Source organism: Tripterygium wilfordii, chromosome 14 (assembly GCF_013401445.1).
Source record: "Tripterygium wilfordii isolate XIE 37 chromosome 14, ASM1340144v1, whole genome shotgun sequence".
NCBI classification, from domain to species: domain Eukaryota; kingdom Viridiplantae; phylum Streptophyta; class Magnoliopsida; order Celastrales; family Celastraceae; genus Tripterygium; species Tripterygium wilfordii.
This window is the reverse complement of record NC_052245.1, coordinates 11,424,993-11,438,397: the sequence shown is the minus strand read 5'-3', so window position 1 is coordinate 11,438,397 and position 13,405 is coordinate 11,424,993. Positions and strand designations below refer to the sequence as shown.

The 13,405-nt window shown below is 38.7% G+C and overlaps 3 protein-coding genes across 3 annotated transcripts; 1 reads left to right on the top strand and 2 right to left on the bottom strand.

The window, feature by feature from the left end:
- Positions 1-87: 87 nt before the first annotated feature.
- LOC120015510 (protein LIFEGUARD 4-like) lies at positions 88-3,260 on the bottom strand. The gene is made up of 5 exons (XM_038867969.1): positions 3,157-3,260; positions 2,778-3,051; positions 2,300-2,413; positions 528-685; positions 88-445 (listed from the first exon to the last, which is right to left on the bottom strand). Exons 2-5 carry the CDS (start codon positions 3,031-3,033, stop codon positions 239-241), a joined length of 735 nt encoding a protein of 244 aa, XP_038723897.1. The 5' UTR covers positions 3,034-3,051; positions 3,157-3,260; the 3' UTR covers positions 88-238.
- A 4,334-nt stretch (positions 3,261-7,594) lies between these two features.
- LOC120014466 (1,2-dihydroxy-3-keto-5-methylthiopentene dioxygenase 2) lies at positions 7,595-11,016 on the top strand. Its single transcript, XM_038866426.1, has 7 exons — positions 7,595-7,750; positions 9,220-9,331; positions 9,410-9,504; positions 9,676-9,790; positions 9,874-9,998; positions 10,499-10,569; positions 10,673-11,016. The coding sequence occupies exons 1-7, from the start codon at positions 7,733-7,735 to the stop codon at positions 10,737-10,739; spliced, it is 603 nt and encodes a 200-aa protein (XP_038722354.1). The 5' UTR covers positions 7,595-7,732; the 3' UTR covers positions 10,740-11,016.
- Positions 11,017-12,114: 1,098 nt separating this feature from the next.
- Positions 12,115-13,058, bottom strand: LOC120014783 (early light-induced protein 2, chloroplastic-like). The gene is made up of 3 exons (XM_038866841.1): positions 12,812-13,058; positions 12,618-12,707; positions 12,115-12,540 (listed from the first exon to the last, which is right to left on the bottom strand). The coding sequence occupies exons 1-3, from the start codon at positions 12,962-12,964 to the stop codon at positions 12,196-12,198; spliced, it is 588 nt and encodes a 195-aa protein (XP_038722769.1). The 5' UTR covers positions 12,965-13,058; the 3' UTR covers positions 12,115-12,195.
- Positions 13,059-13,405: the final 347 nt, after the last annotated feature.

Below are 13,405 nucleotides of genomic sequence, written 5' to 3'. Positions count from 1 at the left end.
GCCCAATTTGTCCTGTGGACATGTTAATTGGGAAATTCTCAATTTTTTTAACAAAAAGTGACTTGGGAGGGAGCATCATTGTCTTCATTTGTAATATAATCTCATTCAATACATGAAAAATTAGAATTCATTTCTGTATCAATTAATTTCTAAATCCCTATTCATGATTCATGAAGAACACACTATTCAGAGGATTTACATGTCAATCCCGCCAGCGAGTTGTTTGACAAAAGAGTCTCTAATTATCAGCAGCCGAGAACAATGTAAGGAGAGAAAGAAAGAGATTGACAATGTCTAAATAGAGGCTGACTGCAGCCCAGATGTACTCGTCATAGCTGAAACGCTTGATCAGGTTGTCTGTGTCATACACTATGTAACCACAGAATATGAGTGCAGCCAAGCAGCCATATATCATATGCGAAAGCTTTCCAAGAGGGAAGAATATCTGTTCATTGGAAAAGCACTCCATAAGAACAAATGTAATAGAGAAGAGACGCAATCAATCCGTTGAAGCAATTCATGCTTACCTGGATCAATGCAAAAACCAAAAGCACCATAACGGCACCAAATAGAAAGGGTCCGAGAAAGCTGAAATCCTGGCCTCTTTTTACTGCCCAGAATGTGTAGAGAGTTAGACTAACCACCAGAACACTTGTAAGAATCGCTGCCTCCAAGACGATCCTCCCTGTTAGAGATTTTAAAACGGTAAAGATGACAAAATCAAAAGAAGCAACCAAAATCCGACTATTTACTCCCATATTAGGGCCATAGAGAGGTTTAAAAATTTGCACTGCTGATGGAACCAACCTGCTTATTTGCACAACTGATGGAACAGACATACAGATCATGAGACAGACATTTGGTCCCATAACTTTGGCGTAATAATTGTCTTCCTAATCTATGTTTGAGGCTTCATATAAAACAAACGGAGATCATAAAAGATCAAGGACCCCAATATCTATCAAAAAACCATAGTCTAGGGGAATCCAAAAATTATTGGCTATAAACCATTTAAACACATGAATTTCACCCAATGTTGATGACTTTTAATCATCTGCATTTTTGTTCATTGAAGAAATAGATTAGGGAGGCTATAGCCAAGCATCTTTGCAGTGATGCAGATAACAAATATAAATTTTCCCAACCCTTGTTCACAAGACATTTCAGAGACTTAGAATTCATCCTTTATGCAATAAACCAGTCAAGAACACAGCCAAAGAAGAAATTTCACAAAGTTTGTCCCTGCCTGCTGAAAATACTTCCTTCGTTTCAAACACTCAGCAATATCTTCAAGAAAAACAGAAACAGAACATAAATATATGCTATGGACAAAAATTTCAAACTTTGGATGTGGCAAGACTCAAGAGCCAGAATTGGTGATCATATATTAATCTAAAGAGAAAACATTATGATTTATAGCACAGCTAACAGCTACTGTGGATATTATGGTAAGGGTATTAATCTAAGAGCACTTTAATTGTTCTATTCCCACAAAGAATAGCAGAGCATGGTTGTATCTCAAATGGAATATCACGTAGTTAATCAATAAATGCAACAGCAGATCAAGCACTAGACTCATGGAAACATGCCTTATGAAAACCCCCACAAACTATTTGAACACTATTAACTGCTATGCCGCTAATTTAGGCTTCTTACTTACAATGGGAACAGCGTTGACACCTGCTATTCTGCTAAAGCAAGGCTGCATATCATTTCAGTAAAGAACATATTCTGAAAATTTCTTTGAAAATGGCTTTGTTAAACTTGATTTTCGCCCAGATTAAAATGGATTTCCATTTGATGAAATTTCGTTGGGAAAGAAAATTTTAAGGAACCATCCTATATTTGTCCTCAAACCTATGTGGTTGTTCAGAAAGCATTCGGCAAGATGTTCTTGAATTAACAATTGGTATTGAATATCAAATGTTCTACATAATGAAAAATTATCTACGGAAACAGATATCCACTAGGGCACTAACCTATGTTTTTCCTGAAATTGGTTATATGTATTTTTCCACTTCCTTCTCTTTTCCTCAGTTCAACAAAACAAAGTTTCCGAAAAAGGTCTAATCTCCAAAACGAACAACGCAGACATTTAAAGTTTGGAACCATCTCTAATCTCATTTGAGAAACTAGAAACACATCCTTAACCAAATTAAAAACACTCAAAAGAATACAATATAACTTTAAGAACAATCTAACAAAAACACATAGTAAAGATAAAAATTACGCTCAAAACCCTACAATTGTAAGAACATAACCCACATTAATGCCACACCATTATAAATTTCTGCCGTACCTTTGGTGAAGGCACAGGAAAATCCAACAGCAAATGCAATTGTAACGGTAAACAGCCCAAGAAGAAAGAAGTTCACTGGGTGGCGTTTGTGGAAAGCGTACAACGGGCACAAAACTACACCAGAGAAGAAAATGTAACCATCAGCGAAAATAAAAAAAACACAAACAGCCATCAAAAACTTGCAAGAATCTTGAGAAGCCATAAAATACTCATCAAAACACAAATTATTTATGTCATCCCGAAACAAAAAAATCTCACCCCCAAAGAAAATCACAATTGTAATTCACAATTATTTTGATTTTTGAGAAACCGAAAGAAGGCCCCAACCCCAGTAGTCTCCAACAAAGGAATACACAAGACGATTTTCAATGCACGAAACATAAATATCAACATAAATTAAATCAGAAAACGAAAACTTAGAGAACACGCCATAGCGAACCGCGGTTAGAGGAAAACATATAAAGACTGCAACACCTACTAATGAAGGGAAGGACAAGCATGACAATGAAGACGGCGAGGCCTGGCGTTGTCTTAGCCAAGAATTCAGGAATTGGACGGACGAAAACTACGAGGGCGGCCACAGCAACGGTAAGGAGTAGCTGCATTGAAATTATCGCATAAACCTTCCTGATAAACGCCCAACGAAGCTGTGGACTCTCCAGCATCGTCGGATACAATTGGCCGCCGTTGTTCCCATAACCAGCCTCAACATCGCCTTTGTTGTAAGGAGCCATTTCAAATTTCACAGTTCACTGCAAAAGATGGCACCAAAAAAACACAATGTGAAGACCGGATACCCCTTTTGAGCGTGTTTGGGAGCCGAGGAAACGAGAGAAAGAGAAGGAAAGGAAAGGAACCTGGTTGGTGTGTGATCAGGGTTTCTTCTGAATCAAATTTGTTGTCAGTTGCGGTTCGGTGTTTGAGGTTTGATAAATCACGGGGGAGTTGCAGCGCGTGCGCGAATGAAACGTTTCTCATCGTTGAAGCGCGTGTAGTTCATTAATAGCGAGATCCGCGGCTGATCTGGCATTTGCTTATTTGGAAATTGATGGTCACCTAACGCGTATTTCCATAAATTAGCTAGCCCACCAATTCAGGTACTTGAACTTTTTGGAGTTTTTTTCCGCACCTCTGACGGATTTTAAATACCACAAGAGGATTGACTTGATTTTTTTTACCAAAATGGTATTTGACGCTATTCTGATGACGCTGTTAACAAGAGCGTCATTAACCTTAAAATTTTATAAAACCCAATGACGTTATATATAACAGCGTCATTCTTTTTTTTAAATAATAATTACATTTTTTAAGAAAAATCATGTTCTTCCCTTCACGGAGACGAACTCGTTGACATGAATCATCGCAAAATCGATTTTGGTGATAAACATCTCACTTCGCTTCACTAAACCAGTAGAAAATAATACCTTCAATGCTTCCCCTACCTTCATTTCATTAGACACAATTCAGATAATGGAAAATGTGATCAGATCCATTAGAACAAACAGAGAAAGTTACCTCCTTTTTGGTTGCCGTATACACTTGCTTTCCTTCTCTAATTGAGATTTATAATCTTAGGAGATAATTACATTGACTGCAACGATCACAGCTTGCTTGCCTTCTCTAGAAGGAAACCCATATCCAAATCATTCTTGATAATGATTTGGATCTCTACCGACCGGGGCAATTCGAAGAGAGAGAGAATCGGGTAGTTTGTGGTTCGGGAGAGAAAGAATGAGTGGAAGGAGATGATTTAGAGGAGAAGGACGATACATGAAAGCTGATTTGGAGATGTGTTAATAATCTGCTTGATGGGTTCATAACAGAATTGAACAAAACCACCTTGCAACTAGGAGAGCCACGGTTCTTGCTGATCCACTTCTTCGTTGCTGGTTCAAAGTAGTGGTTGTTGCATCCACTTGGGAACAATGGGAAGTAAAGCCCGGCCCTTTCCTCTGCATCTTCTTGCCTCAAATTCTCAAAACTCAACAAACCCTTTCCAATCAGGCTACACAACAAAGTCAGATCTGGTGAACATCGAGTTTTTCTTTTTTTTTTCAATTATGACTTTTATTTTAATAATCTTATAAATTAAAGACACAGTTTGAAAAAGCGTCTTTAGACAAAAAATGTTATAATTCATAATGACGTTATTTCAAACAGCGTTATTAGTGTTTTTTTAATATCTCGTCAATGACGTTATTTGAAATAGCGTTATTAGTGTAAAAAAATTTTAATGACGCTGTTGCAAACAGCGTCAAATACCATTTTGGTAAAATAAATCAAGTGAATCCTATTGTGATATTTAAAATGGAAAATGACATATTAATACCACTTTTAAAACTGTTGGACATCTAGATCCACTTCAAAAAACTTTATCCCTCATAAGTCCATTTTTATTTTTTATAATATTTAAATCATTTAAATTTTATCTTATTCCTTTTTTACCCTTTTTAAAGAGGATTAGATCTAATATAGTTTTCTCTCTTGTTATATGCTACATCTCTCTTATCTCACTACATCTTCTCTCTCTACTACATCTATCTCTTATCACAATAACTTTCTCTCTCCTACTGCGTCTCTATCTCATCACAACAACTTTTTGTCTCCTATTGAATCTCTCTCTTTACTACGTCTTTCTCTCTCTCTCATCTCTTTTTATGTCTATCGTTTTGGTCCAAATATGACTGGGCATTATGCGTCTCTATGAGGGGAGTCTAATGGTGATGGTGGTATTGCAAATTATTGTCGAAATCGATCGGATCTGAAGTTTTTATCCAAATTATAACGCTGGCCGACCAATGTTACTGTTTTGAAACAGTAACATTGGTAACACTAGGCGATCAATGTTACTATTTGAAATAGTAACATTGACCGAACAATGTTACTATTTTAAAACGGCCATATCCGATGATCGTTTTGGCCCATACATGACTGGGTATTGTGCGTCTCAGTGAGGGGATTCTAATGGTAGTGGTGGTATGGCGAACCGTCGCTAAAATCGACCGGATCTGAAGTTTTTTCAAAATAGTAACACTGGCCGACCAATGTTACTGTTTTGAAATAGTAACATTGGTAACACTGATCAACCAATGTTTTTGTTTTGAAACAGTAACATTGACCAATGTTACTGTTTTAAAATGGCCAAATCCGATGGCCGTTTTGGGCCGTACCTGACTGGGCATTGTGTGCTTCAATGAGGGGAGTCCAACTGTGATGGTGGTATGGAGAACCGCCACTGAAATCGATCGGATCTGAAGTTTTTTTTCCAAATAATAACATTGGACGACCAATGTTACTGTTTTGAAACAGTAACATTGGCCGAGATGGATTTGATTACCAGAAGATGTCTTCCCCGATTTCCAAATCGTAGCAATAAAGCAAATCCCATCTCGGCTCTCGAGATGCTCTCTTGTTTATCCTTTATTTCTTTATGTGTTTTTATCTTCTTGTTTTTTTTTACTTTCTTGGAAGGATAATGTTGTTTTTCTAGCTAATTCTCACTTATTTTGTTCGGAAATCGAAAACCCTAGAATGTCTGGTTCTGTCTGTGAATTTTTGCATTCAGATCTACGAAGTTACCACGTTTTTGAGGTTTATGTGGTTTGAATTTTGTTTTGTTTGGTGTGTTGGCAGCTTGAATTTGGAGGTCGAATGGATGTTGGCGGTAGTAGTGGTGGTAATGGGGGCCAGCGTAGAATTTCAAAGTTGTGATGAGAGAGATGCAATAGGAGAGAGAAAGTTATTGTGATAAGAGAAGAGAAGTGTAGTTGTGGGAGGAAGATAAGGATAAAAAAGTAATTAGCATATTAGTGGTACCTTAGAGGGATAAAGTTTTTTGGACTGGACCTAAGTGTCCAAAAGTTTCACAAGTGGTACCGGCCTGGAATTTTCCCTTTAAAATCCATAAAAGGTCATGTACGGAAAAAAACTCAACTTTTTGGCCCATAATGACCATGCTGGGCCTGGGCCTGGACCCTCGCGACTTGCAGTTCTTCCTCCAAAGCCACTAATATTGATTGCATCGCCCAGTGAAGCAGGGGAATACCAATTTCATGTTTTTAACCTCTCAGCTTATTCAACATGTTGCCTCTCATCAAACTCTGACATTTTAGACATTCACCATTCCAGTTGGGTTACATGGTGGTAGTGCATTTCAACAAGACGTCAGTTTCATGGTCTTCGCTAATTCGAATTCAAACTAAAAAATACAATTCATTTTTACATTGTATGGACTAAAAATCGTCCACATGCAAATTTACACTACAAAACCCATGAGAGCCTCAATTGACAAATACTAGATCCACAAGAATCTAAGTCGACCAGGCCGAAGACGCAACATCCAACCGACACTACTAAACCCAGGAGAGTCTAAGTCGAGTTTGGCAGTCCCAAAACCCAAACAAACTGACAACTAGATCCGCGAGAGTCTAAAGTCGAGCCCTTAAGAGACCAATGAGAGTCTTAAGCCATGTCCAAAAGACCCACGAGAGCCTAGGTAGTCTACAACGAAATCCATAAGAGTTTCGGTCTATAATGGGGCCTATTGAACCCCAGTCGAGCAAGAGACCCATGGAAGCCTAGTCGAAGTATTGGTCCATGAGGATCCAGTCATATAAGCCTACAAAAGGCACACCCATATTACAAGGCTCAAAGCCCACTATAGCCGGGAAGCTCCCTTAACATCCCTTAGACCCAATCAAAGCCCAAGGCCCATCAGTCGGGTTGACACATGCCCCTTAGAAGACTCAGACCCCTATAAATACATGAGATCTCAACCTTATAAAGGAAACAACTACTTGAGATATCTCTTACTCTCCCTCTCTTCCTAAAAGCCTCCCACTTCTCACATTACATATTCCCCTCACCATCAATTGACTTGACCGTCAGAGCTTTCTCGACCGGCTCTACACCGATGTTAATAAGTGTCACGATGTACCAAGTATGATCATTACATGATTATCGAAAGTTTCAAATGACTTACAAAATTGATTGTAGTTTTTTGGGTCTACAAACATTAAAATAAATCACTCACTTCGATTCATTAGGTAGCGTTAAGCTTTGTATTAAAATAATGTTTTTTTGGGTCACTTGCTTCTTTGACCAGAAACTGCATGGTATGAGCTGGGCTGGGCTTGGCTTGGCTGATAAAGCCTGGCGAATTTTATCTTCACCGGTCACTTATTCTTCCTGTAAATGACCATAAAGCCCCCGGTTCACACTACTATTAGAGAGGTCAAATCCGGTTAACCTGGACGGGTCTTATTTTTTAAACCATCTTGACAAGCCAACAACATAAAGGGCAGCTTCGTCTTTCAGCACCGCATTATCCTTCCATATTGATAAAAGGGTCTTTCCCCTTGGCAGTCAGTTGAGTTATCTTCTGCGTTGGCTATAAGCTTCGAGGAATTTAGACTATTCCGACGAAAGAGCGACATGGGTGTTCCATCCAACGTAAGCCGTTTCTGTCCCCGTTTGTTTCTGATGAATTTGTTGGATCTTACTTTCATGGTTGTTTTTGATCCGTTGAGGAGTTCACCGACTCTTGAGATTTTGGGGAGAGATTTCGATTATTGGTTTTCTTATCCGGTTAACGTTTCTCGTTGTGGCTTTTTTTACCGAATAATGAGCTCAATTAATCGAAAGAATACCGAAGCTATAAGAAATCTACTACGTAATAGTCCTGATTCACGATTTGAGGTTTTCCATATCGTATGAACTGATGGAGACTTATATCTTGTCTTAGTATTCACGAATTTCGATTTGATTTTTCCTTTATTGTTCCTCCTGATCAGGCTTTTAGCTTTCTTTTCCCGTTCATGTCATCATGTGTCTGGATATGATAGTAGTTTGGCGATTACTTGTACTTGCGAGTGAATGTTTGGTGCGTATGTATGATAAGCTGCATAGAGGGAAAAAGAGAGAGGGGAGCAGACGCAAAAATTTATTTGAATCGGAAATGAATTCTTTCTGATGAAATGTTAATTATCTAAGTTGCCTAAGCCTTTATGCCATCCTTGAGAGGGGAAACTACTACGACCAAAGGGTTTAGCCTTCGGTTGTAATCTTCGTGGTTCAATAGGTTTTGTATTTATAATTATAATTCAAAAGTGGGCCTGGACCTGTGGATTGAGGAAACTAAATCACTGAAGAGGAGCCTGGTTATTTTTTTTTTCCGTTACATTTATAGTGGGTGTGGCCAATGATATCATCTAGGAGAAGGTGTGGCTAATATTTTGTATTTATTCTTTTGCTCCTTGTATTCTGAAATTCAGTTGACTTTGATTGAAAAATCATTCGACATTATATTTATAGTTTGCTCATGATGTATTTGATTTACTAGTTCGGTCTGTTCTTATAGCATTGTTGTGTACAATGATAGCGCGCATTCTCCATTATATACATGATTAACTTGAGTAGTACCCAAGTTGATACTTCTTGACCTTGATAGTGGCAGTATTTCTTGCACCTTCGCTCTGAAATGAAGGATTATGGGAAATCATTTGGATGATACTGTTTCAGAGTTAAATCATAATTTTTTACTGAGTTGCTTTAATTGAACTGGACTGAAGTAAAATTGGTTTCTTTTGACCCAATAGTTGGGTACAAAGGCTTTGCTTTATATCTATAGGTTCTCATATGGCTGTTGACCTGTAGGTGGGTAACAGGGCTCTTGACCTAGTAATTTACTAATTTTGAACTTGCCAGAATTTAGCCTGTTCATTCTGTTATGGTGTTACCTTATGGCAGTAGTCTTTTTTGTTTCCTTTTTTTATTTAAGTTATTTATTTCTCTCCGTCATGCGTCCGATTTCCCCCACCAGGGTTTTTTTCTTTGTTTGGTGGCGAAGAATATACTGTAGTCATCTTTGGCCTTTTGGTCCATTTTTTGCATTATTGATTTCTTCGTTGCTTATGCTACAGGATCCTAGAGAAGATGTTCTTCAAGCATGGTACATGGATGATAGTGATGAAGATCAGAGACTCCCCCATCACAGGGAGCCCAAGGAATATGTCTCTCTGGACCAACTCTCAGGTAAGCATCTAGATGATTATATGGTTTTTTTGATCATCAAGAGGTTCCAACTCGTGCACAAATATGTTGCCCTTACAGAGCTTGGAGTTATCAGTTGGCGTTTAGATGCTGATAACTATGAAACAGATGAGGATTTGAAGAAGATTCGTGAAGAGCGTGGCTACTCCTACATGGTTTGTCTCGTTAACTTAAAAAAAATTCTTATGAAGTTTTTCTTGATTGTCCATCAGTTTATGATTCCCCTTCCAAAGGCAGGAATCTAATGTTCAATGAATTACAATTGTATGACATTAATAAACTATTTCTTGTATTGTAAGCTTAACTAGATTTAACTTTCTACTTAGGACTTCTGTGAAGTGTGCCCAGAAAAACTGCCAAATTATGAAGAGAAGATTAAAAGCTTTTTTGAAGAACATCTCCACACCGATGAAGAGATTCGTTACTGTGTTGAAGGAAGTGGTAGGATTACTTTTGTTATATTTTTCAAATTGCCACTTTTGATTACCAATTGATGATGTTAAATATTTTTTCTCCTGGTGAAGGCTATTTTGATGTCAGGGATCGTAATGAGAAGTGGATCCGTGTATGGGTGAAGAAAGGGGGAATGATTGTTTTACCTGCTGGTATATATCATCGATTCACACTAGATACCAACAACTACATAAAGGTATTGTTGTGAAATGTGAATACTATATGTATAATATTGCAATTAAGCATATTGCTGTTTCTCGTACCTGGTGACAGAAAAGGGAATTGAGACCCTTCTGCCCCATTCCTTCTCCATCTGTTTTATCGATACTCTGCACTATGTTGGTGTTGAAGGCCATTTTTTGCTTCGAAAGTGATGAAATGGACTTGTAGGAATGCTTATTATTAGTTATTTAACAGTTGTAGAAATATATGGAAACATAACTTGAAGTGGCCTTAGCCTATTGTATATCCTGACTTAAGACGGTGTGCAATGCACAGTTAACTACCATAGTCATTTCGCCATTTGTTGTTGGTTGATACTGGTTCATTTTACTTGCTTAAACATGAATTGCCAATGTATACATAAATTGAATTTTTGAGAAGTTGCTTGTAGTTAGTTATTATAATGCAAGTTTAAATTTTTGTAGGTTATTTTTCAAATTGCATTTGATTGTTCGTTACTTTTACGTTATCTAGGCAATGAGGCTGTTTGTGGGTGATCCAGTCTGGACTCCTTTTAATCGACCCCATGATCATTTGCCTGCAAGGTATAGCCTTCTAACATTGTTGTTGCAGATATGTTTTCTGTTATATGGATGGCATGACTTTCAAGAGACTTCTTTGGGTAACAAAAATTGGTCGTTCTTGCAGGGAAGAGTACATCAAGGCCTTTGTGACGAAGGAAGTTGGTGATCACACTGTCAATGCAGCCGCATAAAATGAAGCTTGTGGTTCTAAAGTGTTAGATCCAAAAGGAATTGTATTGGGTCAATAAAATGATACTTATGTATGAATGATACTTATGTATGGCCTCGACATTTCCATGCCTTTTATAGATTACTAGAACTGCTTGTTATGCTTGTGTGCCATTACCAGTACCACTGATGTCTTGCAATTAGTATGAAGTTGATATAAGGGTTTGTTTTGTTGTATTTCCTAACAGACTAATAAACTGGGATTTATGTGTGATTTGCTTGTATGTAATCGCATGTGGTATGTTATTTTAATTTTGCATCATCACCATCATCATTTGCAATTTTGCATCACTGACCCTGAAACCTACCACACGGTAATCAGGGGCGTCCCTGGGGTGGGACTCAGGTACATCATTGAAGATAATGGTTCAACCACCAGGGATACAGAGAGAGCCGATGTTGAAAGAGCTACTATTAGTATGAACTTTGACCATTAGCTCGTATCCCTTCCACACGTTCCAATTTTGTGATGATGTGTGTACATAAAATGGTAGATGGTTAAAATACATTCTTCTCATTCTTTCTATGTGAATAATGCTTGGGACAGTGGAAAGAAAATCGTCATAGATGGATATGAAATATCAATAATAATATAACATAAAAGATCACCCAATTCTCAGAAAGAACAACAATAGACAAAGCATCCACACCCATAACCCAGAGGAGATCCCAGTAAAGCAATTGCAACACCCAGTAAAGCAATTGCAACCTATCTTAGTAGGGTTGTGGATGAAAAATACTCTCTTTTTAAAACGTTTCCTCTGACCTCTCTCTACAAACAAACCCACTTTTTTTACAGATCCGATCGGCGGCAGAGGTGGATCTCTTTGTTTTCTCCACCTCATGTTCCGATTTAGGTCTAGCTTCTCAACCGGCGGTTTCAAAACACTTGCTCTCATGTTTCTCTCTGGGCTCAGCAGTTTTCGAGCTCGATAAGGCGGACTGTGATGAATAAGGTCCGCTTTGGGTTTTCTTCGCAGGTTTTGAATCTGGATCTTCTTCAGTTGTCGTAGTTTCTTCATCATCTATTTCAAGTGTGGTCCAACGACACTAATCTATGATGTAAAGTGACGGTGCTCTTAGATCTTAGATTTGATTTGGTGGAGATCAATCTTAATCCAGACCGTCTGTGTTTATTTGCTTATGTTTATTAGATCGGTAGAGTATGGTACCATTTGAGTGTTTGTGTCCTTTTGTTTTTTCATGATTTTTTTTTCAGTTTCCTTGGTCACACTCCACTTTAGAATGGCCCCAAGTGTCACAGGTTTCAATTTATTGGGTATGAATATAATCAATTCTATAACCTTACAAAAAAAAAAAGTAAATAAAGTGCTTGGCTTTTTGTTAAATATCTCCTCGTGGTATTATTTCAAGAATATATCCCAAAGAGCTACATGGTCTATGTAGTATGTACACCAGTTACACCAGGGTCCCGCCCTTAACGTACTCGGTGAAGGCCAGTGCAACCAGACCTAACATCGCGAACCTCCCGTTCCACAGCTCAGCATCAGATGTCATGAACCCGTTTGACTTGGATTCCGCACTCACCCCATTGAACAAAGGGATCAGTGACGCTACGGTCAACAGTACACTAGTTCCCACGAACAATGGGATTCCACCGTCTGATATTTGAGCGAACACATCCTCACCCTTCCCTATCTCCACTGCCAAAGCTGCAACAAAGCCTATCATGGCCAATCTGCCGTTGATTCTCTCCGGAGCTGGTCCACTAAAAGCGAACAAATCACCAAACTTAGTGCTCACCTGCAACATGGATATACCATCAGCACATAAAAATTTAAGTTCATCGGAGCTCCTAATAAATGTGATTTACTACTCACTTTAGGTTTATATGGGTTTGCCTTCGGTGGTGGTGGTGTTGGTGTCGGTGATGGAGTTGTGTTTGCTGCGGTTGGTCGTTCTTTCTCTTCCTGCAAAAGAAAAGCCTCATCGTTACCAGGTCCATCAAGGACGTGACACAAATTAAATCGCTCGACATTGACACCCATGAGGGCCATGACTAAAAAACACTCACCTCCGACGTTGCTCGTACACGCATGCCGCTTCTCTTGGGAAGGCTTATGCTTGGCATGTATGTGGCAGGAAGGAAGCGAGTAGGCTTACCTACATGGCTTGCACCACTCGCAGGGCTTGCAAAGATAGATTGAATTGCGAATGTTGCGGCCATTTTGGAGTGCAATGACTATAAAGGTTTTCTCTGAGGACTTTTAACAAACACAAGCTGTTCAATGTGTTTATCAGTTGGATTGCATTGCTAATAATGAACCCGAAGCTGCTCTGCTTTATAGAGGGGTGATGGGGGCAGAGATGTTGGTGGATATTTTGGCTCCACGTCGCTTGTGTGTACTTTTTATGTCATTGTGTCGCGTGTGCTCTCACTGGACCACACAGGTGGGCTTGTTGACGTGGTCTCCATACCACCAAAAGATGATTCTGAGGTCCCAAACTTGTTTGAGGTTTTCCCTTGTGAGTTTGGTAAGAACGAGGACTTTCTAGTAACCCGTCTGGTATGATGCCACGATCTTACCAATAGAATTCTACACGACTCCCATTGACACATTTGGCTTCATTACTCCAATACTGCCGACCTTTTCAGTTCACTCCATCA

Excerpts from the sequence above, each read along its gene's own strand:
- LOC120014783 (XM_038866841.1), bottom strand. The coding sequence starts at position 12,964 with ATGGCCGCAACATTCGCAATTCAATCTATCTTTGCAAGCCCTGCGAGT. Across the intron at positions 12,708-12,811 it reads GTGTACGAGCAACGTCGGAG|GAAGAGAAAGAACGACCAAC; the intron begins GTGAGTGTTTTT and ends TTTCTTTTGCAG. Across the intron at positions 12,541-12,617 it reads CAAACCCATATAAACCTAAA|GTGAGCACTAAGTTTGGTGA; the intron begins GTGAGTAGTAAA and ends TCCATGTTGCAG.
- LOC120014466 (XM_038866426.1), top strand. Across the intron at positions 9,332-9,409 it reads CTCTCTGGACCAACTCTCAG|AGCTTGGAGTTATCAGTTGG; the intron begins GTAAGCATCTAG and ends TTGCCCTTACAG. Across the intron at positions 9,999-10,498 it reads ATACCAACAACTACATAAAG|GCAATGAGGCTGTTTGTGGG; the intron begins GTATTGTTGTGA and ends TACGTTATCTAG.
- LOC120015510 (XM_038867969.1), bottom strand. The coding sequence starts at position 3,033 with ATGGCTCCTTACAACAAAGGCGATGTTGAGGCTGGTTATGGGAACAAC. Across the intron at positions 2,414-2,777 it reads GCTTGTCCTTCCCTTCATTA|TTTTGTGCCCGTTGTACGCT; the intron begins GTAGGTGTTGCA and ends TCTCTGGTGTAG. Across the intron at positions 686-2,299 it reads TTCCTGTGCCTTCACCAAAG|GGAGGATCGTCTTGGAGGCA; the intron begins GTACGGCAGAAA and ends AATCTCTAACAG.